At 43.2% G+C, this 26,422-nt stretch overlaps 1 protein-coding gene across 4 annotated transcripts in view; it reads left to right on the forward strand.

Annotated features, from left to right (window-relative positions):
- The window catches only part of PHKA1 (phosphorylase kinase regulatory subunit alpha 1), a 231,283-nt gene that overhangs the window by 92,596 nt on the left and 112,265 nt on the right, over window positions 1-26,422 (forward strand). For all 4 annotated transcript variants that reach the window (XM_088444268.1, XM_088444270.1, XM_088444271.1 and 1 more), the window contains exons 15-18: window positions 18,040-18,174; window positions 21,180-21,289; window positions 22,425-22,569; window positions 23,354-23,432. In XM_088444268.1, the coding sequence (XP_088300394.1) occupies window positions 18,040-18,174; window positions 21,180-21,289; window positions 22,425-22,569; window positions 23,354-23,432 (469 nt within the window). The remainder of the gene's footprint in view (window positions 1-18,039; window positions 18,175-21,179; window positions 21,290-22,424; window positions 22,570-23,353; window positions 23,433-26,422) is intronic.

Genomic DNA, 26,422 nt, shown 5'->3' on the forward strand with positions numbered 1-26,422 from the left:
CATACATAGGGCAACAGAGCATCACTCCAGGATAAGTAAAACAATGAATAGAAAGCAACTGTGCTTCTTGCAATGTTCCGGTTTAATTATAAATCGTCATCGGGCATAAGAGTACAAAAACAAACTAACCTTAAATACCATTCACCAAATCACCCAAGTGCAAACAGTCCGGTGCCTGTTGCCGGTGCTGCACCACGTGACATCTGGCGCATAGCGTCGCTTCTCAATGACGTCAACGGGTGCCCGCTCAGCCAATGACAACCAACATAAACCAGACCCGTGCACACCACGGGGGCGGAGGCATGCGTCGATGCTGATCTCAGTGTCCCCGGTACTAATGTGCCATGTGTGAACATAACGACAACATTAAATACAAACAATGTGTACATACATAAATAACAATGAGGATATTACTTAAATCTAAGCACAAAAAGAGCTTATATACCTCTAAGTATGTAACCCAATCACAGGATACTGATCCGTTCCGTACAAATGGCTAGGTGACTGCATTCTATAGATCTATTGGAGCAAGCTGAGAAGAAGAGGAAAAGAGGTAAAGAATGGTATGATGTGGTACAAAAGAATATAAGGGGACATTCAAAGTCAGTATGTAACTCTCCCAAAAATACATAATGTAGGGTACCAAGATGTATATGCATAAAAGGATACCAAAGCAACCCGTGCTTCACGAAGAGAATGACAGATGAGATCTCAAAAAACAAATTAGAGGAAACAGTTGAGGGGCAAGGTTTCATTTAACCCCCATGCTGACACCGTGTTCAGAATATGGATCCATTTGGATTTCAAGCGTAGAAGGGCTTTGGAACTATCACCTCCAAGTAGAGAAACTGGTATACAATCAATAATTTTATATTTTCGAGTAGTTAATCCATGTCGGAAATCCTTAAAGTGCCTCGCGATGGGTTGGTCCTGTTCCTCTAGTGCTGCCCTGATGGCAGATCGATGGAGCAGCATGCACTCTTTAAATTGACGCATAGTTTTGCCAACATAAAACAGTCCACAAGGACATCTGATCACGTAAACAACGAATCGGCTGGTACATGTGAGTGTCCAATTTGATACCGTTTACCCGAGTGTGGATGGGAAAAAGTATTGTTCACCTCAAGATTACTGCAAGTCGTGCAATTAATACAACGATAGCAGCCTGGCTTGCGAGCCGGTAGACGTTCAAGTTTGGGTGATTTTAATTCAGAAACATCCATTTTTACTGCCCAATCTCGGATGGTTTTTGGGCGCTGGTAGCAAGGCATTAAAGAAGTGCCCACAAGAGCAAGTAGTGAAGGGTCTTCAGCCACAATGTGCCACAGTTCTTTTGGCTGATTTCGCAATCTGTGGACTCAAGGGACCAAATTTATTAACCCATGTGGAACGTTTAGCTTGTGGTTTTTTAGGTTTTATCTGCAAAGTATCCACCGCGGGAATGGCAAGGAAACAACATTTAGTTTCTGCCAACATAGGGGCACAGTATCCTCCTGATTTTGAATTGTTCCATCATAGAATCCATTGCTTTAAAAGCCACATCTGGATTATCTGTAAACCGATGTACACGCAATAATTGCGAGAAACTAAGCCCATATTTCAAAGCGGTGGGATGGTTACTCTCTGCTCTGAGAATCGTGTTACGGTCAGTAGGTTTTTTATACATAGCGGTGTGAAATAGTGTATCATCTTTGGATACCAGTACATATAGGTAATGGATTTTTTTTGCCATCAATACTCCAGGTGAACTTAATGTTTGGGTCTTGCTGGTTTATGAGTCCCATCCTGCTCTCAAAATCATTTCTGGATCCAGTCCAGATGATTACTAAATTGTCTATGTACCGTGTATAAAAGTACATTCTGCTGGCAATCTGAGTTGTTGAAGAACAGGTTTCTTTCTGTTTTAAACATAAAAATGTTCGCAAATGATGGTGTGGCGCACGAGCCCATCGCGCATCCGAGGAGCTGGAGGAAGAAGCGATTTGTCAAAGAGAAAATAGTTCCGTTTTAAAGTTAATTCCAGTAGCTGGATGAAAAGACTGAAGTCAGGTTCTGGATAATTGCTGTTATTGGTTAAAAACTTTCTGACTGCATCCAGGCCAGCGTCATGAGGGATGTTCGTGTACAAACTGGACGCGTCCAGTATACACAACAGACTATCAACGGGAATTGGCGTGATATCTCAAAGTTTATTGATGAATGCTGTAGTATCCTTTAAAAACGAAGCCTCACCGTGTTCCACTGGCTGTAAAAAATGGTCCAAAAACTGGGAGATTTTATAATAGAGAGAACCTCTTGCCGAAATAATCGGCCTGCCTGGGGGCCTCTCCATGTTCTTATGTATTTTGGGTATTGTGTAAAAGATGGGCACTCTAGGCCAATCTTCCTGCAGTGCTTTAGCCACGGTAGTTGAGAGAAGTTTGTCCTCTACTGCCAAGTTGAGAACTCTGTCAAGATTTGTTTTTGAACGAGCTTGTGGGATCCGAGCTCAGGGCCTGACTCAGACCCGGTCGCAAGTGCTGAGCGCTCGCAACCGGGTCGATGGTGGCCCAGAGCACATGCGCACGACAGAGCCAGCTCCGTCGTGCGCATGCGCGAGACCCGGATAGCGACGGGCAAGCCGTCGCTCCAGGTCTCGCACCAAAGGGGGCGTGCAGTCAATGTTGATGTCAATGGGTGATTTGGTGCTGGGTATTTAAGGTGAGTTTGTTTTTGTATTCTTATGCCTGGTTTATAATTACACCGAAACGTTGCAAGAAGCACAGTGGCTTTCTATTCATTGTTCTACTTATCCTGGAGTGCCGCCCTGTTGCCCTATATATATATATATATATATATATATATATATATGTGTGTGTATATGTGTATGTATATATATATATATATATATATATATGCGCACACACACACACTAATATATATATATATATATATATATATAATTTGTTGCCTTTAACTTGAGCTGTAATGATATTATCCACAAGAAACTCCATATTCCTACAAGCTGCTCCTCTCTTCAAGAATCCCCTGTTAGAAGGATTAGCATAAAACACAAAAAAATACAACAGAGGGCGCTATTAATAATTAAGACCTCCTTTTATGTTCTTATATAATATTAATTTTTTTTCAGAGCAAGCTGAAATGTTCTTAATCAGTGATACAAAGGTATCCCACAGGACTTGATTGGCTCTTTAAACTCTGGGTTCTGTATGAATTCTTTCAATTAAATAGGATCTTCGGATCTGGAAATATTCTCCGTTGATATTATTGGTACAGACCAATAGGATATTCCTTTTCCCAGAATAGTTCTCCTTTTATGGTTTTGGCTGTAAACAGACCCTTGCACCAAAAGACACCCCAAAAATAAATTAATATACCAGTATTGATATTTGTATATTTATTAGAACTTAAAACATTCTTAAAATATTTTTAAAACATTTTTTAGGTATATACCATAATATTCGTTACAGTGTTTGTACAAAAAAGCTTCGTTTGTGGGTATAGTATAAATGTTTTCCCACCTTACACTTTTGCAATTCACATCAGTAGAACCCAACAAACGTGCCAAGTAAGTAACCCAATGCGTTTCGTCCTTATAAGGACTTCTTCAGGGGTAACTTTTTGACAAAACAGAAACAAATATATTAGAACAACAATAAAAAAAGAGGTGTCAAATTCTCAGTGCGAGTCAATAGTCCAATTCATGTAAAACTATTTTTCACATAGGGCATATACTATAATAGGGCATACACTATAATAGTAATAAAAACTACTTGGTATATAGCATCTTCAATTAAATTGATAGTACAATTAATATAATTCTATGTTTAAACCAATATGTGATTCATAAGCTTTACACATGGGCCTAAATCGATCACTCAAATATTGTATCTCCACTATACATTCGCAAAAAAGTACATACCACTTAAAAATACGCCACAAAATATTCTCAGAAATCCAAACACTAATTTCCTCTAAAAACGTACCTAAAAACGTCAGGAGAGATTTCTCAGTCATAGTGTATTTAAAACTTGAAAACATACTGACATTTTCTTATTAACCACACTTTATACTCACAGGTTCTACCATAGAAGTGAATACAACTTCATATACTGTATATTGCAACTATAATCCCAAATGTGTACACAAATGGTTACATTTCTACAGCTTAAATAGCTGGGATATTACAACCATATACATACAGAAAACAATCTTAATTGTGAGCATTGTGGAGAATTAAACATCTCTCTTACCTGGACCATGAAATCGATCCACCTGTCTCACCAAGAACTCTAATGCCCAGCACTTCCTATTTATTCCCAAAGCTGAGTAACATCATTTCCTCTAATCAGCTTAATGGAATTCAATTATCCTAAATGCTAATGTTCTGAAACCCTAAATACGTAGATACATACTGTAGCTTGTATAATCGCCTTACTTTTTCATAATATCCTTACCAGTAACTATATAAATAAACATGCGGTTGAGCTTAATTAAGCTACTTCCGGCTAAAATAACCATCATGCCTCCTGTGCGTTTCACTTAACCACGTGTTTTCCTTAACATGCGTTCCTTTTAGGTACACATGATCACTAACTAGCGGTCATGTGACAGCGTCCTTATACTTGATTATTGTCTGGCTGATTAAATATAAGCTCAATGCGCAACTTCTCTCCCGCGGGTCACCTGACTCGAGTCTTCGGTACTCATCCTGCCTCTTGTGTGTTCCACTTGCCCATGTATTTTGCGTTCCTTTTAGGTACATCATGTGGTTGCTAACTAGCGGTCATGTGACAAACATCCCTGTGCCTGATCACCATCTATTTGATTTTAATCTACGCTCAATGCATGACTGGTCTCCCGCAGTCACATGACTCGAGTTTCCTTCCTTATGACTGAAATTAGCTTAACAAACTCCCATATACTTAGGAATTATCAGGCACTAGGTGGAAAAATAACATGCCATAGATGGATAGCTTAACGGTGGTCATTTTGTTGGAGGATTCCAACTAATCCTATAGTAACTATAGTTCATTTATATTAGCAGATTGCCTAACCCTAGGTGGCTAAACAGATCATATATGGATAGCTTAAAGGCGGAAATTTTGTTGGAGATTCCAACTATATTCAGTTTGCATTACCAATTATTTACCATAAATAAATAGATAATGTGAAAATAATAATTTAACTATGACCTTTTTGTTGGAAAAATCCAACTGATCCCTATAAAAACAATACCCTTATTTCCCTTTAGTCTAGGACTTACTAAATTAATTATCAAACACCTTTTATATCTTCTTTTACCCTTAATTTAAACAAATTTGTCCTGTACTTAGGATTAATTAGTATAATATAAGTATAACACTGTGTAATGAACTCCTTCACTAATTTTTCAATAGAATGTGTCCCCCATATTTCTGGGGTTACAATTATACCCAATGATGTACCTAATATAAACCCTTTAATATCCGTTCACCACAGTGCTTCTCAATTTTACTATATAGAATAAGATGGAGTCCCTAAACCACCAATAAATCAATTACCATCAAATGAACGCTACCACATCAATATTCTCATTCAAACCTATAGGTTGTAGTGTATCCAAAGTGATGTACCTAAAAGGAAAGCAAAATACATGGGTAAGTGGAACACACAAGAGGCAGGATGGGTACCGAAGACTCGAGTCAGGTAACCGCGGGAGAGAAGTCTCGCATTGAGCTTAGATTTAATCAGCCAGACGATAATCAAGTATAAGGATGCTGTCATATGACCGCTAGTTAGTGATCATGTGTACCTAAAAGGAACACATGTTAAGGAAAACACGTGGTTAAGTGAAACGCACAGGAGGCATGATGGTTATTTTAGCCAGAAGTAGCTTAATTAAGATCAGCCGCACGTTTATTTATATAGTTACTGGTAAGGATATTATGAAAAAGTAAGGCGATTATACAAGCTATGTATCTACGTATTTAGGGTTTCAGAACATTAGCATTTAGGATAATTGAATTCAATTAAGCTGATTAGAGGAAATGATGTTACTCAGCTGTGGGAAAAAATAGGAAGGGCTGGACATTAGAGTTCACTTGCTTGGTGAGACTGGTGGATCGATTTCATGGTCCAGGTAAGTTGTTTAATTCTCCACAATGCTCACAATTAAGATTGTTTTCTGTATGTATATGGTTGTAATATCCCAGCTATTTAACCTGTAGAAATGTAACCATATGTGTAAACATTTGGTATTATAGTTGCAATATATATGGTTTGATGGGATACTACAGGGGTTCTCAAACTCTGTCCTCAGGACCCCACACAGGTCACGTTTTCCAGGTCACCCAGCAGGTGCACAGGTGGTATTCATTACTCACTGACACATTTTAAAAGATCCACAAGTGGAGCTAATTATTATGTGAGGAGACCTGGAAAACATGCACTGTTTGGGGTCCTGAGGACCGAGTTTGAGAACCTGTGGGATACTACAATAAATGTTTTTTGGGACTGAAGGACATAGTTTCTGCACCATTAATGCTAGTATTAAATCTCTTTGTGAATTACTGAGGGTATTATGCATTTTTAGGAGTTTTGATTGACGTATCCTAAGAGACAAGTTGTATTCACTTCTATGGTAGAACCTGTGAGTATAATGTGTGGTTAATAAGAAAATGTCAGTATGTTTTCAAGTTTTGAATACACTGTGACTGAGAAATCTCTCCTGACGTTTTTAGGTACGTTTTTAGAGGAAATTAGTGTTTGGATTTCTGAGAATATTTTGTGGCGTTATTTTTAAGTGGTATGTACTTTTTTGCTATTGTATAATGGAGATACAATATTTGAGTGATCGATTTTGGATCATGTGTAAAGCTTATGAATCACCTATTGGTTTAAATATAGAATTATATTAATTGTACTATCAATTTAATTGTAGATGCTATATACCAAGTAGTTTTTATTGCTATTATAGTGTATACCCTATTATAGTATATGCCCTATGTGAAAAATTGTTTTTACATGAATTGGACTATTGACTCGCACTGAGAATTTGACACACCTTATTGTTCTAATATATTTGTTTCTGGTTTGTCAAAAAATTACCCTGAAGAAGTCCTTATAAGGACGAAACACGTTGGGTTACTCACTTTGCATGTTTGTTGGGTCCCACTGATGTGAACTGCAAAAGTGTAAGGTGGGAAAACATTTATACTATACCCACAAATGAAGCTTTTTTGTACAAACACTGTAACGAATATTATGATATATACCTGAAAAACTTTTAAGAATGTTTAAGTTCTAGTAAATATACAAATATCAATACTGGTATATTGATTTATATTTTGGGTGTCTTTTGGTGCAAGGGTCTGTTTACAGCCAAAACCATAAAGGAGAACTATTCTGGGAAAAGGAATATCCTATTGGTCTGTACCATTCAGTACTTGTAAAGGTCTCCAATAATATCAACAGAGAATATTTCTAGATTCGAAGATCCTACTTTAATTGAAATAATTCATACAGAACCCAGAGTTTAAAGAGCCAATCAAGTCCTGTGGGATACCTTTTGTATCACTGATTATGAACATTTCTGTATGCTCTGAAAAAAATTGAATATTATACAAGAACATAAAAGGAGGTCTTAATTATTAATAGCGCCCTCTATTGTATTACACACACACACACACATAAACACAATCTGTTTGATCAGCACTCCATATAGACAGTCCAACATCCGGGGTGCAAAAATCCCAGGAGGTAAACATCACCCAAAGTATCCAATGGTACAGGCAGCACTCCACAGAAAAAATTACAAAGACTTCAGCGTGTATAACAACGCTTCAGATGCTTTTACCGCATCTTTCATCAAGGCAATATATAATACACAGCAAGAAGGAATGGCATCACTCAGCAAGATCAGAAATATTGTAATTTCTTCTGATGCCACCATTCTTTCTTGCTGTATGTTGGAGTTGCTATTTCCTAGGAAGGCACCAGCACAATTAATGAACTTGTATAAAGTGAGTGCCGGGAATCTGGTTTACAAATATTTTATTTATTTATATATAATATAGAATATCCAGGGAGTCTGGCACTCCAAATAACAACTTTAACTTGCTGAGGAGCCCTAACATAAACAATAATAGGAATCCGGAGGTGCGGCACTCTCAAAACTATATATCAACAACACCAATGTGTTAAATCAACGTTTCGGTATTTAATTAATCTGAAGATGGTATATTAAACAAAGAAATGTTGATTTACCACATTGGTGTTGTTGATATATATTTTTGAGAGTGCCGCACCTCCGGATTTATATATATATATATGTATATATGTATGTATGTTTGTATATACAGTATGTGTGTATTACACTAGCCCATAAACCTAGGCGTCAAAATTCTGATGCCAGTTTACATAACGATGCTGGAATCCCGACAGCCCCATCCCGATCGTAGGTATAGCGGGGTGCCTTAGTTGTTAGCCGAGGGTGGTAAGGTTAGGTTTAGGCACCACGGGGGGGTTAGGGTTAGGCAACTGGGGGTGGACGGTCAGGTTTAGGCATCAGGGAGGGAAGGGTAGGGAGAAGAGGGAGAGTTAGGATATCGACCGACAGTTGACGGTCTCCTAACCCTGTCAGGGTGCCGGCGTCGGGATTCTGACCGCCGGGATCCCGAGGAGGGGGGTAGTTGGGGGCCCCTAGATATCTGTGCCCCAAGGTTTCTGTTGCCGGCCCTGATAGTAATAGTCAAGTCTATACATTCTCATGAAACTGTAGAGATAGATCAGCATTTAACTTTTTGTATTTTGTGCATGAATTGAGCTGGACCAATTTGCAATAGCACCTCTCCTTGTGTATCAACACCTATTTCCCTATAGATTGTAAGCTTGTGAGCAGGGCCTTCTTACCCTTATGTATGTCATGTATGTATGTCTTTTACAACCCAGTATAATGTTAATCTTGATTCAAATTGTAAAGCGCAACGGAATTTGCTGCGCTATATAAGAAACTGTTAATAAATAAATAAATAATAATAAATGAATGCTGTGTGTTTTCTATGTTGTGACTATATTGCATTTTCATAGCCTTCGGTGAGCTTCATAACTAAACTTGACCTAACTTCGTTCTACATGGCCCTTGTCACTCCTCTTCCTGGTTAAGTGACTCTTAAGGGTATATTAAATTGCGGGTTTTTAGAAGTGGAGTTTTTGTCCATCACAACCAATTAGATTCTAGCTATTATCTTCTAGAAGGTACTAGATGAATGATAAGTAGAATTTCATTGGTAGCTATGGACAACAACTCCACTTCTAAAAACCTGCACTTCAGTAAATATACCCCTTAGAGTTAATCTCTAATACAGTTCTACACATTTTCACATACACATCACTCCAGAAGTGATTTTTGATGTCAGGTGCATTTACACAGTTTTTATTGTTAAGCATCCTGTTATATCATGGCTTCCAAGGCGGTTTATGAGAAGTGCAATTCTCCTTCCTAAAAAACTGCTAAAATAAGATTCAGAGTGGTGCTCCGGACTGAGGGGTCTCTGTGAGGCGTCCTTTGCTATGGTGCAATGTCCAAGTTTCCCAGTGGCTGGGTCCTTATCAAAAGCAGTTTGGGTTAGTACACAGGCTGGAACTGTCTCTAAACAATTGTCCCTTTGCAGACAGCCTCAAGGCACTGACGCAGGAGCCCACATGGGTCTCTGGATTATCCCAGTCTGTACAGGGCCTAGTGCAGGTGTTATCTTCCTTACAGCTGATGCGTGACCCAAATGTAGTACTTTGTTCCAGCGGGAAGACTATTCAGATTTGGATATTTTCTCCTGTGGATAGGAGGATTTCCCACAGGATTCCGAGCCAGAGATATCCTGGGTACAGTAGGAGGAACTAGACTGCTCCATAATTGTAGAGGCATTAATTGCGGTGGTTAAATCCGCACTTCTCGTTAAGGATGGTGAGGACGCATCAGAATAGGGAATCTCCCTGTTTAAATATAAGGAAAGGGAGTAGTCACCTTTTGTTATGGGAAGTTTTGTTATGGGAATCCTGGAGTCAACCTTATCGCATTTTTAAGTCTTCAAGGCGGATTAATCGTTTTTAACCTCTCCCTCCAGTGACAAGACTAAATGGGAAAACCCGCCTCCCATGGATGCGCCCATTGCATGTTTATCAAAGGCTACAATAATTCCTCTTCCAGACACAGCTTCTCTTAAGGATGTTACAGATGGGAAACTGGAGGGTTTTCTAAAGTCTATTTTGCCTACCTCAGCTATGTCTCTGTCACCGCCCCTCGCTTCCGCATGGGCCTCTTGTTGAGAACATCATTAAAGCAACTGTGTGTATGGGAGAGATGGCCATTGATTCAGGCATTTTGTCTGCTGGGATCTCTGCTTCATCCATTGTGGCTGGACGGACCACGCAGATTATAAAAAGACCTTAGAATCCCTTCCATTTAATGTGGCAGTTCTTTTTGGACCAGAGTTAGAAAAGATTGTGACTGCAATGACTTCCAAAGCTTCCATCCTCCCATCTACTATACCAAAAACTAGGCTGACTTCCTTTCAATACTTTCGGCACCAGGTGAGGCCAAGGTTCCATCCCCCTCCCCTCGGGGCCAAACAGTCTCCTCGAAGGGGGCTAGATCTAAAGGCCATCAGTTCTGGTCTAGATGCTGTCCTGCCTCCAAACCAACAGCATGACTGCTCTCTTTCCCCTCTCTCCCCATCTTCCTTTCCCTTCGGGGGATTTAGCTGTGGGGGCCCGTCTTCTAAAATTCAGCTACCAGTGGCTTCTCTCCACATCAGAGACATGGATTCAAAACTTTGTTGCCAGAGTATATGGGTTGGACCTCCAAGTAATTTATTTTCAAATGCCTTTCCCTTGGAATCTGCCAAGACAGTGTCCCTATGGTAGTCCATTCGCTCCCTTCTGGTATCAGCAATCATAGTTCCCGTGCCCCCTAATCAATAAGGTTTCTACTCCAACCTGTTTCTCGTACCCTTTTTTGAATCTAAAGTAATCAAGTGTGTCAGGAAGGCTGAGCTGTCTAAGACACGGCATTCAAGTCGCAGTCTCCTTAGGGAGGCATGGGTTCAGATCCCACTTGTGATGGTTTCCCTAGTTTCAAAATGGAATCCCTCAGAGCTATTCTGCAATCTTTGGAGCCCGGAGACTTTAGGGCCTCCCTAGATATTAAGAACACTTACCTTCATGTTCCAATTTGAAGTAACCATCAGGCTTTTCTTCGGTTTGCAGTTCTCTTAGATCACTTCCAGTTTCAAGCTTTACCCTTTGGTCTGTTGCTCCTTGGATGTTTACAAAAGTAAAGTCTGTTTATAGCTGTGGCGTCTGTAGTGCATCAAGGTAATTCCTTATTTGGACGATCTTCACAGAGGCGGATAGTCTTCACAGCAGGACTCTATCTGCCTTAGAGATTTGCCTCAGTATAGCGATTGACTTGTTGGAGTCTCACGGGATCTTACATTTTCAAAAATCTACTCTAGTCCCATCTCAACCAATGGTCCACCTAGCAGTTCTACTGGATATTCACAGTGGGTCTTCCTTCCAGCAGAATAATTAATGGCATTTCAGTCCATTGTCTGCTTGTTTCTCAAACAACGAACAGTGTCCGTCCATTTATGCATGAGAGTCTTAAAAGATGGCAACATTTGATATAGTGAAATTTGCTCAGTTCCACTCAGGAATATTCCTGAGAGAAATGTTATCTCCTTCCCATATCCGGTCACAGAAGATCCGTTTGACTCCCCAGACAAGGCTGTTGCTCAGTTGGTGGTGGTTCTCGCCTCACCAAAACAGGGCAAAAGATGCCTGCCTCAGGGATTGGGGAGGGGGCAGTAACTGCAGATTACCTTCCAGTGTCATTGTTCTCCTTGGGAAGTGCTTCTTCCCATAAACATTCTCGAGCTAAGGGCGGTGTACTTCTGTTGCAGAGTCTGCCTGTCAAAATTCTATCAGGCAATGCGCTGACTGTCCCTTACATAATCATTTAGGTGACACCAGGAGTGCTCAGGCCATGAAGATAACTGTGAGGATTTTGACCTGGGTCATATTGATTTCCTCCGGCTCTTTATGCTGTCTACATCCCAGGAGAGGACAACTAGGATACACATTATGTCAGCTGCCAGCATGTCCAGATGTAGGAAAGATCCTCCACGCAGAGGTCTTCCAACTTTTGGTCCGCTGGTAGGGTCATCCGGATATCGACTTAATGGCCTCCCATTTAAACCACAAACTGGACCGGTACTGCTCTTTGACTCGAGAACCAGGGGCCTATAGCATCAATGCTCTGTCCACCGCCTGGCTGTTCACCATTGTCTGCATTTTTCCTCTGATCGCCATTCATCAGTGCGTCCCCATCAGGCTGAAGAGGGACCAAATTCTAGCCTTTCTAGTTGCCCCAAATTAGCCTTTTCTATCTTGGTACACAGACCTGCTTTAGATGTCTGTGTATCCTCCCTGCCAGTTACCCCTCCTCCCATACATTCTAACTCACGTAACCTTCCTTCCTAAGACCTTCCATGTCTAGCTTTGATGGTGTGGCTATTGAGGCATCCCTTCTAAAAGCTAGAGGATTTTCAGATGCAGGAGTTAGTACCATGCTTCATGCTCAACAACCTTCCTTAGCAAGGATGCACAGAGTGTGGTAATCCTATTTCTTGGTGTGAACAATAGGAGTTTTCTCCTTCAGTAAGCCGATTGTCAAAACTACTGTCCTTCCTCCAGAGGGTTTATGGACTTGGAGCTTTGTCTCTGCTCCTTAAAGGTGCAGGTGTCGACCTTTTTCAGTTTACTTTCAAAGGAAAATTGTATCCATTCCGGCCATTCAGACTTTTTTCTTCTGGAAAAGAAGAATACACCCAACCTTCCTTCGTGCCTCCAGTCATTCTAAGGTACTTGCTTCTTGTGCTTTTGGTCACTTCAAGAACTTTTCTTTGAGTTTTTGAGCCGAAGGAAAACGTTGATCTGTGTTTTTGACTCCAAAAACTGTTTTCCTACTGGATTTTTCTTTGACCAGGAGGGTTTTGGAACTCTCTGCTTTGTCGCATATATCTCCTTTTCTTATTTTCCACCATGATCGAGTGGTTCTGCGGACTAACTTGTATTTTAAACCTAAAGTGGTTCCCAGTTGCCATTATAACCAAGAAGTGGTACTGGCTCTACGGAAGGGGAATTGGGTGATTCTAGGGAATCCCAACCTTTTTTTGGACGTGGTTGGGGCACTCAGGTTCTGTCTGCATGACTAAGGCCCTGTGTCGCACTGATGCTTTTTGTGTGCTGCTCCATGCCCATTAAAGGGGTTGGCCTGCGGCCAAACACTCCATAGCCAGCTGGATCACAGCAGTTATTAGTCATGCTTATTCTTGGCTGGAAAACATGTTTCTCTCTCATTGTGATAGTCCATTTAACCTGATCGGTGAGTACCTCCTGGGCGGCTCGGTGGGGTTCCTTGTTGGCGCAGCTGTGCAGGGCTGCTACCTGGTCCTCAGCACACACTTCTATTAAAATTACAGATTCAACACTTCATCGCTGGTGATTCCATGTTTGTGCATCAGGTGTTGTCTTCCGCACAGGAGCACCCCCTCCCTTTGGGACAGCTTTGAGACATCCCCATGTCTCCAGTGTCCCCCATGGATGAAAGAGAAAACAGGATTTTTGTACTTACCGGTTAAATCCTTTTGTCTTATTCCATGGGGGACATTGGATGCCCTCCCTGGCGTTCCCAGTATTTGAGAGGTGCTTGTCGAACTAGCATCCACTCTTTCTGCATGGGTGTGTGAGTGTGTGCCTACTTCTCCTCTCCTTCTTTTCCCTCTTCCCTTTGGGACTTGTGTAGGCAGGGGGTGGGGTATAGAGTGGGAGGAGCCTGTGCTGGGAGGACTTTTAGTGCCAGACTTTTCTGGCATCTACTATACCCCAATGCCTCCAGTGTCCCCCATGAAATCAGAGGAAAGGATTTAACCGGTAACAACAAAAATCCTGTTTTCTTCAGCATCCTATTGGGGAAGAGCTTATTTCCCCTTCATGCTAGGGACAAGTGATGTGAGGGAGGGCAAAACTGCAGTTCATGCCCATTAAGGCCTGCTAAACAAGTAAGTTGTCCACTCTTAAAGAAGAAAGTTTTCCGCTTGCTGTGCTCGCCACGCTTTTGGGCTCGGTGGCTCACTACGCTCACCACAGAGTGTTGCAGCTACTTGGAGTTCGGGCGCACAGCCGTGTACTCCTCTCCGGGTCAGTTTAATTGGAGTGACCTATTGATAAGGAGGGCTGATACACACTTGACTTCCCACGGTTCATGTGACATATAAACTGCGAATTCGGAGATTTAAAGACGCGCCAGCAGTCGGCTGTGGACTATAAATTTGACTTAAGGCAATCTGGTCCGTTGACAGGATCGTGGAAGCTGATAACTGGGTCAAAGTTTCATCCTACTGTGAGGTGATGCTGTTATAATACATGACCAGTTAGGCTCCCAGTCACCAGTAATAGATCTTCACCACCAATGAACAGTTCAGTTATCCCTTTTTAACCTATAGAGTATTTTAAGAGTGACTAAAAGGAAATATTTTATACTTTTTTTTTTGTTTGTTTGTGTTTTGGAACTTTACTGTGCCATAAGATTTAGTGCTCTTATTTTAGAAAAGGAATCTCCAGTAGATGATATGTTATCTCATAATACAAATTTTAGTGGTTTGTTTCTAGTACTATAGGAAAGAAACATAATTATAATTCCCTTATTGTATGCAATAAGTCACACAGGAGTTTCATTTGCACTAGCTATCTGTATTATCTTAAGATAAAATGTATGTAATTTACTGTTTATATTAGTGTGTTTAATGTATGTTTATTGTGTATGGAGCTGTAGGAGTTGGGTCAGGTGGTGAGTACTGTCCTCAAACCCCCAGCAAGGAAGGTCCTTCCTTAGAGACCGTGAACTAGGCCTTTGTAGGATTCTCATTGATGTCTGATCTTTTAGAAATATTGATTTCCATGCCTGATCTATCAAAATGTTTTAATCGATTTAGGAACCGTGATGTATCAACAGGATTAATCCTAAAATCATGATGCTTCTAGGTGATTATTTTACCTGGGCCCTGGCGTCTCTTCCTCGACCTCGCATGCATGGCCTTTTTTTTTTTAACTGCACCTGCGTGACAGATCCCTGACTACCCTATTGCGCAAGTGCAAAATAATATTTATTATGGAGAAGAGCAATTATTTTGCCAATTATTCTCTGTGTTAAATACAGAGATGCTGATCCCGCATCAATCCAGAATATCAATAAGGAACAGTCTCACTGTAGCATTTAAGATGGATTAACACAGACAGATAAATGAGGGAATTGCAGAAGAATGGAGGTTGCAGTAATCAAGCTGGGAAATGATGGCTTAGGACACTGAGGGAACTGTGGTGTTATTGGCGGTGAGGTAGATTTGAGAGGCAAGGGGAGGAGAGAAATGTGGTAGTTGGAGAGGCTAATTCAAGAGATGGTATCTTTAGGATTGGTGAGATGAGCGCGTATTACAGGAGAATGTAAAGGTGCGAGCAGATACAGACAGACTGAAGAGGGGAGCAAGAGGTGGGTATACAATGGGAGAAAATGGAATGGAGACGTTGCGAGGGGATATGGAATCACACAACGCACAAGACCAGAGATGTCCATTCAGAAGGGAGTAGAAGCTAAGCAAGGACAGAACTTGGATACAAGGAACAAATAAAGAAAGATGGTCAGATAGATCACAACATCAACAATTAGACGGAAAGAGAATTCTAACCAGAGGCACCATACTTTCTTGGCACTTAATAAGCGTAAAATTCACATAAAGATGTTAGATGGTGTTCAATAATACCATATATTCTTTTTTGGAGAAGAAAATAAAAACCTCACTGGAGACTTGGCTGGTGTATTCATGGTGGGGGGTTTTATTGATAGTATGGGTTTTATGGATTGAGCCAAAGTAGAGGTCCATGTGGGAGATCTTTTAATATGCTAGTAACAGCTGAGCTGACTTAGGGCTCCCTTACTACTGATGGGGCATCACAATGCCATCACAGCATTAAAGATTATTCTAGGGCTATTTTTCTGTCATTATGTCATAAGTAATGAGAGGTTCAGGAACAGAGTTTCTGCTTGTTCCTGCTGAAAAATAGCACTGGTTTATTCCATTACAAACTTCTCGTCTGTGGGGTCCACAAAACAACCTTTACTATTATGCAGCTTTAGTACCCAGATCACAATCCCTGATGCTAAAAAGTTTGCATGTACTGTAAATGGAGAAATGGGAACTCTGGAGTGACCTCTGCATTTGGATTATTGGTGGCTGCATTTGCCGTTTGACATTTTCAGATTGTATTACAAGCTCAATAATTGGGTGTTTTACCATGAATGGATTACTGGGTGTATATTATGTTATGGTCTGTATTGTACTTTGGATAACTGGAGAACCATATAACTTGTTAAACTTCTAGGTCACAGGGCAGGTGAGTGTGTTGATAGTTTGCCAATAGATCCTGCCTGTACAGAAGCACAATTCACTTCAATGTCACTCCAGAAAAAAGAACTTTGCTGTGTGCACAGCGTGCTGCCAGTCCTCCTACAATAGACGCAGAGGGTACACTTTCAATCTTCTCCCCGAGAAACATTTTAACTACTGTCTGTTTATATAGTACCACATAGGTTTATGGCTCCCGGGGGGGACTTAGTGTTAGGCATCCCCCCGGGAGGTCAGGGTTAGGCTAGGGGAAGGGGGGGTTAGGCACCCCCGGGGGGAGGTTAGGGTTAGGCACCCCCCTCCCCCGGGGGACTTAGATTTAGGCGACGGGGAAGGGGGGGGTTAGGTTTAGGCACTTGGGGAGATTAGGGTTAGGCACTTAGAGGGGGGATTAGGGTTAGGCACCCCAAGGGGGGTTAGGGTTAGGGGGGGAATTAGGTTTGCCTGCTTACCTTAATAGATGATCGGTTAGGCACCCCCGGGGGGAGGTTAGGGTTACGCACCCCTAAGAGAGGTTTGGTACTAGGGGGATGGAAAGGGGGGGGTTAGGTTTAGGCGGCGGGGGAGGGGGGTTAGGGTTAGGCGGCGGGGAAGGGGGGGTTAGAGTTAGGCACTTGGGGGGGAGGTTAGGGTTAGGCACCCCTAAGAGAGGGTTAGGGGGGGGATTAGGTTAGCATACCTACCTTAATAGACTATTGGGTTTTCCACCTCTGTCGGGCTGTCACTGCCGGGATTTGAACCGCCGGCCACATAAATCATACCAATCCCATCAGGCACAGACTCTGGGCCTGATTCAGACCCACTCGCGAGCGCTGAGGTCGATGGTGGCCCAGTGCACATGCGCACGACTGAGCCGACTCTGTCGTGCGCATGCGCGAGACCCGGATAGCGGCAGGCAAACCGTTGCTCCGGGTCTCGTACCAAAGGGGGCGTGCTGTCGATGTTGAGTGACAGCACGCCCCCTTTGGTGGGCGGGCCGGGGGCGTGGCTGCCCAGACGGAGGTGTTCCCATGGGAACGCCTACCGTCTGGGGCCAGCCCCACTGACATCTCAAGTGATGTCAGTGGGAGTGCTTTCGGCTTTGTTTGAGCCGAAAGCACTCCAGGGCTTGCGGCAACGAGACCCTACCACAAGGGTCTCGTCGCAAGCCCGATGGCCGCGATGGTCTTGACCATCGCGACCATCTTCCTGGCCACTCGCTATAGCTGTGAGTGGTCACCCACAGCTATACGAGCGGCCAGGAGGCCGCTCTAAAAATCAAGCAGGACGGCCCTGATTCAGAGCGAGCGCTCTGTCAGAGCGTCCGGCTCTGAATCAGGGCCTATGTTTAATTTCACTGAAGATTGTGTTTCTTTTTCTAATTTCAGATTAGTTTGTAACACTACCCCATCATTTTCAGAATGTGGCCAATCCTATTAAAATGCATTAGTATGTAATAGCGTGTTGTAGAATTCACCTGACTTCTGATAACAACTCTTCTTCCCTATCATGTCTCTGGTAGAAGGGTTGCAGATCTGATTTGTTCTCCATCTCTTCCTAGTTTGCATCCTGGCAGAGAGTGAGGAGATCCAGGAAATCCTTAAGAAGCATGGTATTGAGGTGGAGACCGTGGCCATTGTGAACCCTATCAGGGTACAGCCAGCTAGGATTCTGAGTCACATCTATGCCAGGCTGGGTGAGTGCACAGCCTGCATGTCTGTGTGTAACGTTAACATATACATGAAAGGTAATGGGGTTTGATTATCTTTTACAATACATCTAACTAGTATTTTGGGCCCATAATTAGCCGGATCGTACTTATTGTGCCGGGTGCAGCACTGGAGGGTCCCCCCCTCTCTCTCTTCCTCTACCTTCCCATCTCTCTCCCTGTCTATTTGGGCATAAAATCAAGTCAGCCAAAAGCATAGTTATGAAATTATTTATGATATATTTAAAAAAAAAAAAAGTCTAAAATATACAACATTTTTATATCAATGTGAATAAAAATACACTTAAGTATTATAGATGGCAAAGCCTACCAGTAAATAATTGTAAGGGCTGAAAAAAAATATGGGTAAATCACAATGGCCAGGGATATGTGAGCTAAGGCCCTCATTCAGAGCCGTACGCTCTGAGCAGAGCGCACGCTCTGAATGAGGGCCGTCCTCCATAACTATGGAGCGTCCTCCTGGACGCTCGTATAGCTGTGGGTCACCACCCACAGCCTATACGAGCGTGCAGTTTGATGGCCGCGATGGTCTTGACGGGCCGGAGGTTTTCAACTGCAAGGCCCGGAGTGATTTTGGCTCTATCAGAGCCAAAATCACTCCCACTGACATCACTAGTGATGTCAGTGGGCCGGCTTCTGACGGTAGGCGTTCCCTTAGGAACGCCCCCGTCAGGGAGGCCCATCGACAGCACGCCCCCTTTGATCAGACACAACGAGCGAAGGAAAGTCCTTCGCTCGTCGCGTCTGGCGCATGCGCACGACGGAGCTCCCTCCGTCGTGCGCATGCTCAGTGCAGAACACCGACCCACTTGCGAGTGGACAGCCGCTCGCGAGTGGGTCTGAATCAGGCCCTTAGGATAAATCTTCTCCCTTGTGAAGCTGTCCGGATGGTTGCTGTAGTAATAATGAGCATCAGTGACTATAAGGTGACCCAACTGGATTAACAGATAGTGGCTTGGATGCATCAAGCATCGCATTTTGGATGCAATGCATCCCACTAATCATTGCATGCATGCTAGCGTTTAGTAACATCGTATGCATGATGATTTTAGCAAAGGACAGCTCTCCCGATAAGAGCTGTCCTTTGCGGTGTGGAGACTTCTGAGTTTATGACCTGGGAGTCCTGCGCATATGCGAGCCGTGGGGGACATTGGGAGGGAACCTATTGGATCCCTCTTTGGGAAGTCTCCCCAAATGAAGCCCATAGGCTTCTATTAGGCAACGCCATCTATAGATGGCTTTGCCTATCTGGTCTAAGCTCACTTGGTACATATGAAAAATGCAGTCAAACCCCCCCGAAAACTGCAATTTTAGTGTTGATGCATTCTGCCCAGTGGGGAATCAGGGCCCGATTCAGGTTGGTTCGCAAAGCTGCGTTCGCATGCAACCAGCCGATGTTTGCATTCTGCGCATGTGTATAAGACGCAGTGCATGTGCGCTAACCGGCCACATCGATCGGGAAGTGAATGCAGTGATCACGCAGAGTCTTCACACAGTGATTGACAGGAAGTGACCGTTTGAGGGTGGTGACGGGAGGTGGTCAGAGAAACGCAGGCGTGCCTGGGTGTTTAAACACCATTACAGGGACCTGCATAATTAACCCCCGGCGATTGCATATATACGCTGGCAGAGGTCTAGAGTGTGACAGGAAGATTGTCAGTTTCTGCAGTAGGGTCAGCTCAACCACAACTGTGCGGATGGTTCCGATGCCACTTGATGTTTTTGCTGACTTACGGATGCATGTCATGGGAAGTGGGCGGCTTTATACAGTGGTTGGCATCTTGGTATAGAGCTGCGGTTGCCGTGCGATTGCATTCATTAGCATATTTTCGCACTGCACCGGTACGTGCTAACGCAGCCTTTCGGACCAACCTGAATCAGGCCCTCAGTGTTAGCAAACAGCCAGTGATCAGGCGTCTATTGGTTGTAATGGTATCCACTGTGTATCTGCCGGCTGCAGTGTGTACAGTGTGAACACCAGACTGCAGTTGGACGACAATGAGCGGATGGTTGAGGCAGCCAGGCTCAGAGATGGCTGGTGTTGAGCTGGCCATAGTAGAGTGTGAATCTGCTGATGTAACCACCGGCATCGGTCTGACTGGACAGAGGAATCTTGCAAATACTGCAGCCCGTGTGAGCGACGGACTGCAGTAGGCTCATTTAGATGAGAGAAGTCCTGAGCGGAACATCAGTGGGTGGCCGGTCTGTCAATGAGTTGGTGGAGCTGAGATGAAAGAGTAGCGGTATTCATACGGCTATTAATGAAGAATACGACGTTCTATCACGGCCGGCTGCAGTCAGTCCCAATGGGAAAAGATCCATACAGTGATGGGAACCAACAGCAACAGTCCGTACTCAGAAGGTAAGTAACCAAGCTACTAATGCGTTTCCTCTGATAAAATTACTTGATGGTAAAGAAGTGCGTTAGAGCCTTCTAATTTACCCTTCGACAGTCCGTACTCAGAAGGTATCCCCTCCCCTCTAGTGCACAACTCCCATCTCTCTAGTCCTAGTCCTCCCATCTCTCTAGTCCTAGTCCTCCCATCTCTCTAGTCCTAGTCCTCCCATCTCTCTAGTCCTAGTCCTCCCATCTCTCTAGTCCTAGTCCTCCCATCTCTCTAGTCCTAGTCCTCCCATCTCTCTAGTCCTAGTCCTCCCATCTCTCTAGTCCTAGTCCTCCCATCTCTCTAGTCCTAGTCCTCCCATCTCTCTAGTCCTATCCTCCCATCTCTCTGTAGCCCTAGTCCTCCCATCTCTCTAGCCCTAGTCCTCCCATCTCTCTAGCCCTAGTCCTCCCATCTCTCTAGCCCTATTTCTGTCATCTCTCAGTATGCCAGGACCAATAAATCAGAGCCTGTTACATTTGGGCCATATGGGATATTTGCTGTAATTAATGCAGATTATGTATTTTTGCGCTCTTTACAGTTAATATGCAGTGATACCTTTTAAATGTAATATTTGTTTCATTCCAGGACGCAATAAAAAGATGAAACTCACGGGAAGGCCCTACAGAAATATGGGTGTCTTGGGGACCTCCAAACTGTACAGCATTCGCCAGAACATATTTGCTTTCACTCCACAGGTCTTTATATGGACTTATCATGAAGAATCTTGTTTTGTAATATTTATTTCAGTAAAAAAAGGAGGGAAAGAGACAGAAAACAGGAGGAGATAGAGGACAAAATGGGTACATAGAGACTGGGTGGGATATTAATATCAGTGGTCGCATTAACTCATGTACAGACGTCTTCCCCACTTCCCAGGCACTTCCCCAATACAGTCTCGGGAATCGGTATGGGATGCCGGCAGACAGGATCCCGGCTGTCAGAATCCCGACACCGGCATCCCGACAGGGCTAGCATACCGAAAACTTGTTGTTCAGTATGCTAACTCTCCCCCTCTCCCTACCCTAACTCTCCCTTTTTGGTGCCTAACCCAAACCTCCCCTCCTAGTGCTTAAACCTAACCTCCCCCTCCTCGCACTCTAAACCTAACCGTTCCCCCTTAGTGCCTGACACCCCCACCCCGCCACTTACCTTTGGTAACCCGGCGGTCGGGATGTCGGCGCCAGGATTGTGATAGGTGTCGGGATTCCGGCGCCGGTAATATCAGTGCCAGCATCACGGCTGCTGGAATACTGACTGTATCCTGTCTCAGGCACCTCTGAGCACATGAGCCCGATCATTATCTTGCAGAAAAGAAACACTAAATGGCAGGAGAAGATTAATAAAGTATTATTAAAGTTGAGCAAGACAAAAAAATAAAGACCAGCACAGCAGTGATTGTTCTCCATTCTGAAAACAATAACAATTTGTTCAAAACAAAAATAAATACATTTAAATTTGGTATTTATGAAGGAGTCGGACAGCAGTAAAATAAAAGCGTTTTAGTCAAATGTTTTGCTTAACAACTCCACAGCCCTGATTAAAAACCACATGGTCAGACAGGAACACACAAGCAAGTTTTTAATATATATTTAATGTCCATTACCTAGTTTTATGTCTATTTGTCTGTTTTTGAAATCACTATTATTTTTTTAATTATTTTGATGTATTATTCCCTGTCTGTTCTTCGGTAATATGAGTAAGGAACAGGTCTTGATATTTTAACGTATCACCAATAAAAGTTAAGTATTAATAGTCTCTTTTGAGTGTGTCTCCAAGAAATTGCTCTTGCTCCTTACCCTATTTTTAACATATGAATCTTCTGTTTAACAGTTCATAGACCAGCAGCAGTTTTACTTGGCCCTGGATAACCGCATGATAGTGGAGATGTTGCGCACTGACCTATCCTACCTGTGTAGTCGCTGGAGAATGACTGGAAGACCTACCATTACCTTTCCTATTTCACAAAGCATGCTTGGTACGAAGTCTTATTTGAAATAACATGACTATGTACATAAGTATGGCAATCATGATTATCACTCTGCTGATCCCAAAGGAAGGATTGTATGGCATATAACTACCTTCTTTTCACCTTCTATGGCTTCATTTAATCATTCCTGTATTCTTCTTCCTGTTTTAGCCCATGTCCATTGTCTGCTTGTTTTGTTTTACTTTCATTTACAAAGGCAGTTCTGCAACGCAAATACACATTTTGACTCCTTGTGCTACTCAGTTTGGAAGGCGCATAAGTTCAGGAAGCAACACCTCCAATCTGAGGGGGGGCAGAAGTTGCTCAGGCAGAATATGATGTCACTGAAATACAGCACCCCTTGTCTATAGAAGTGCAGAAATGACCTATTGTAATGTGATAAAGGGATGAAAGCATTCCCTACCAGACTCGCATGTTTCACTGGCAGAATTATACCTATAGTGTCCCCAGTCATACCTCAAGAACACCACACCGTGGGGGAGATGTACTAAGCCTTGGAGAGAGAGAATGTCCAACCAGTCAGTATCTAACTGTCATGTTACAGGCTGTGTTTGAAAAATCACAGGAGCTGATTGGCTGGTACTTTATCTCCATCCACTTTATTTGTCTCCAAGACTTAGTACATCTACCATTATATATACAAGAATATATAATATAATCTAACCATTCGAAGAATAGGAGCGTCATGTTTGAGACATCAGAATTAGCAGAAATGTCTTATGAATAACATATTTGTTTTCCCCATGCTTATCTCTGGCACTTCTGTCCCTAGATGAGTCTGGTGCAGATCTGGATCCAGCTGTACTAGCTACACTTAGAAAACTCCAGGATGGATACTTTGGTGGAGCAAGGTGTGGCTTGAAATATATATATCATTTATTATTTTTGAGATTCAACAGCTAGGAGTATGTCAGGTGGTTGGGGGCAAACTGATTATAGGAAAATTCAGTAAATGTTTTTGATACAAACTTCTAATAATACAAAATAGCAAACATAAAATGTCTGTACTAATAAATGTTCAGTAACAAGTACTATAAAGTACAGAGCACTGTTTAGTCTTTATTCTTCGGGGTCGATAGGGTCCACAGAAATTACCTTTGGGTATGTGGTTGGAGTGATCCAGGCACCAAACAGTTAACAAGCTTTAGCTCCCAGGATGCACTGGGTCTTCCTCCATATATACCCCGCCCCTGGCAAGAGGCAGTTAGTTTTTTGTTTGGTGCGAGAAGGCAACTTACTGATAGTGGGACTGCGGCAGTTTTTTTTTTTTTTGAGCAGCGGCGCGTGCTGAGTGAGGGGAGGACCTGAAGCAGCTAAGCGTCAGGATAGACACCCGTGACGCCGCTCAATCTTCCCTGGCTGGTGCTGCAACACCAGTGACATGATTGGTGATTTTGGCGGCCCTAGCCAGCCCAGGCCTGCAACCGGACACATCGGGGATGACCGGTAAGGGTTCCCCGTGGCCGCTGACGCGGAGAACCATGTGGCAGTCTGTGCCTCCGATGGTGGAGACTCGCCGGAGGACGCTATTGTGAGGAGCCATGTGTAAACTGTCTCCAACACTAGACCATTGGGATATTTGGGATCCTGACAGCCAGGGGCTTGATGGCGGAAGCCATGTCAGTGTTCCAGGTGGATCCATACAGCAAAGGGGGAGGTACGCTTTCCCCTGGCTGCCCCTCCCCCGACCCAGATGCTGGTTCAGATACGAGCTTCCCGCGTTCCTGGTTGCTTCCCCCAGCCTCCCTTTTTATGAGTCGGCCAGAGAACCACTCTCAGGTGCTCTCGGTGGCTGTGTGCTCAGGAGGTTTGGTCAGTCTCCCTGTATGCCTCTCCTGCAGTGATCAGGTCATACAGAGCTCCATATCCTACCTGGGCTATTGGTAATGGATTAAGAGCTTAGTGTGTGTGTATGTGTGTGTATATATATATATATATATATATATATATATATAATAATTTTGCATACGGAAAATATTCACGGCGCTTCAGTTTTTCCACATTTTGTTATGTTACAACCATATTTTTGTCCTCAAAATTCTACACACAATACCTCATAATGACAACGTGTAAAAAGTTTTTTTGTGATTTTTGCCAATTTAATAAAAAAAAACATCCAGGATTCCTCTGTACATTGCTGAATTCATCTTTCCCACTATCCTGACTAGTCTCCCAGTTCCTGCCGTTGAAAAACATCCCCACAGCATGATGCTGCCACCACCATGCTTCACTGTAGGGATGGTATTGGCCTTGTGATGAGCGGTGCCTGGTTTCCTCCAAACATAACGCCTGACATTCACGCACAAGAGTTCAATCTTTGTCTCTCATGGTCTGAGAGTTCTTCAGGTGCATTTTTGCAAACTCCAGACGGGCTGCCATGTGTTTTTACTAAGGAGTGGCTTCCGTCTGGCCACTCTACCATATAGGCCTGATTGGTGCAGAGATGTCTGTCCTTCTGGAAGGTTCTCCTCTCTCCACAGAGGAATGCTGTAGCTCTCACAGAGTGACCATCGGGTTCTTGGTCACCTCCATGACTAGGGACCTTCTCCCCCGATCGCTCAGTTTAGACGGCCAGCCAACTCTTGGAAGAGTCCTGGTGGTTCCAAACTTTACGGAAGATGAAGGCCACTGTGCTCATTGGGACCTTCAAAGCAGCAGATATTTTTCTGTACCCTTCCCCAGATTTGTGCCTCGAGACAATACTTGTGTGTATGTGTATGTATGTGTGTATGTATGTATGTGTGTGTGTGTGTGTGTGTGTGTATATATATATATATATATATATATATATATATAATATATATATATATATATATAGATATATATACACACACACATATACAGTGGTGAATTGCATGTGACTTAATGAAATCTGCTGTGTGTTATGCTGCCTTTTTTATTTCTGAATAACTGTCAGTCACAACCTATCACTGCTGTTTCTCCTCATTAACCCTCTACTACAGGCGTGTGGGAATATTGGGTGTGACATAATTGTCACATTTATACTCAGACTTTGTATAACTATAGAAATTTTATGTCCAAAGAAACTGAAAGACAGGTGGCTGAAGCCCCTGCGCTGGTGTCATGTATGGCCTGTAAAGCGGGGTTAGTCCAACAGGACTTCATACAAGATGGATTATGTGGTCACTGTTTTAAGGAGTCACCACATCAGTCAAACTTACCAGCTTCTGGGCAGGAACCTCCTTGGGTTGCCTTTTCCCAGATCATGGCGCAGGTTGCAGGCAGGTAGGCGGCTCCTACGCCAGCCCCGATGATGGGGTACCCAGGGTAGCTGCAACGTAGCTATGTTTATGCCCCCTTTGCATCTGTCCTGGATGGACATGTATGCTCACTCGGCTCAGAATGTGGTTTCGTCCTCACCAGCTTTCCAGCAACTGGCCAGCAGCTAGGCCCATACAGCCAAACACCAGAAGACGTTCGGCCTTACACGCCGTCCAGTCCTCAGACTCTGGTACATCTTCTGACGAGTATGGGGATACACTGGTCTCTTCTCAGGAGAGGAAGACTGGTTTCCAAAAGCAGATGTCCCCCCTCTGATTAGGGCGGTCTAAGCTGTGCTAAACATAAATGATGAGGAGCCCGTACAAAGAAAGGCTCCCAGTATTCAAACGCCAGAAAGTTGTGAAAGCTGAGTTTCCCAAATCTGAGCACCTTTCGAAAACTTATGGGGGAAGCATGGAGTTCTCCGGATAGGAAATTCCATGTTACAAGAAAGGTTGAGGCCTTATACCCCTTTCCATTGGATGAGTGCACCAAATTTATTTAATATTTATTACCAGTTATTTATATAGCGCACACATATTCCGCAGCGCTTTTACAG

Source organism: Taudactylus pleione, unplaced genomic scaffold, assembly GCF_031769625.1.
Source record: "Taudactylus pleione unplaced genomic scaffold, aTauple2 ptg000352l, whole genome shotgun sequence".
NCBI classification, from domain to species: domain Eukaryota; kingdom Metazoa; phylum Chordata; class Amphibia; order Anura; family Myobatrachidae; genus Taudactylus; species Taudactylus pleione.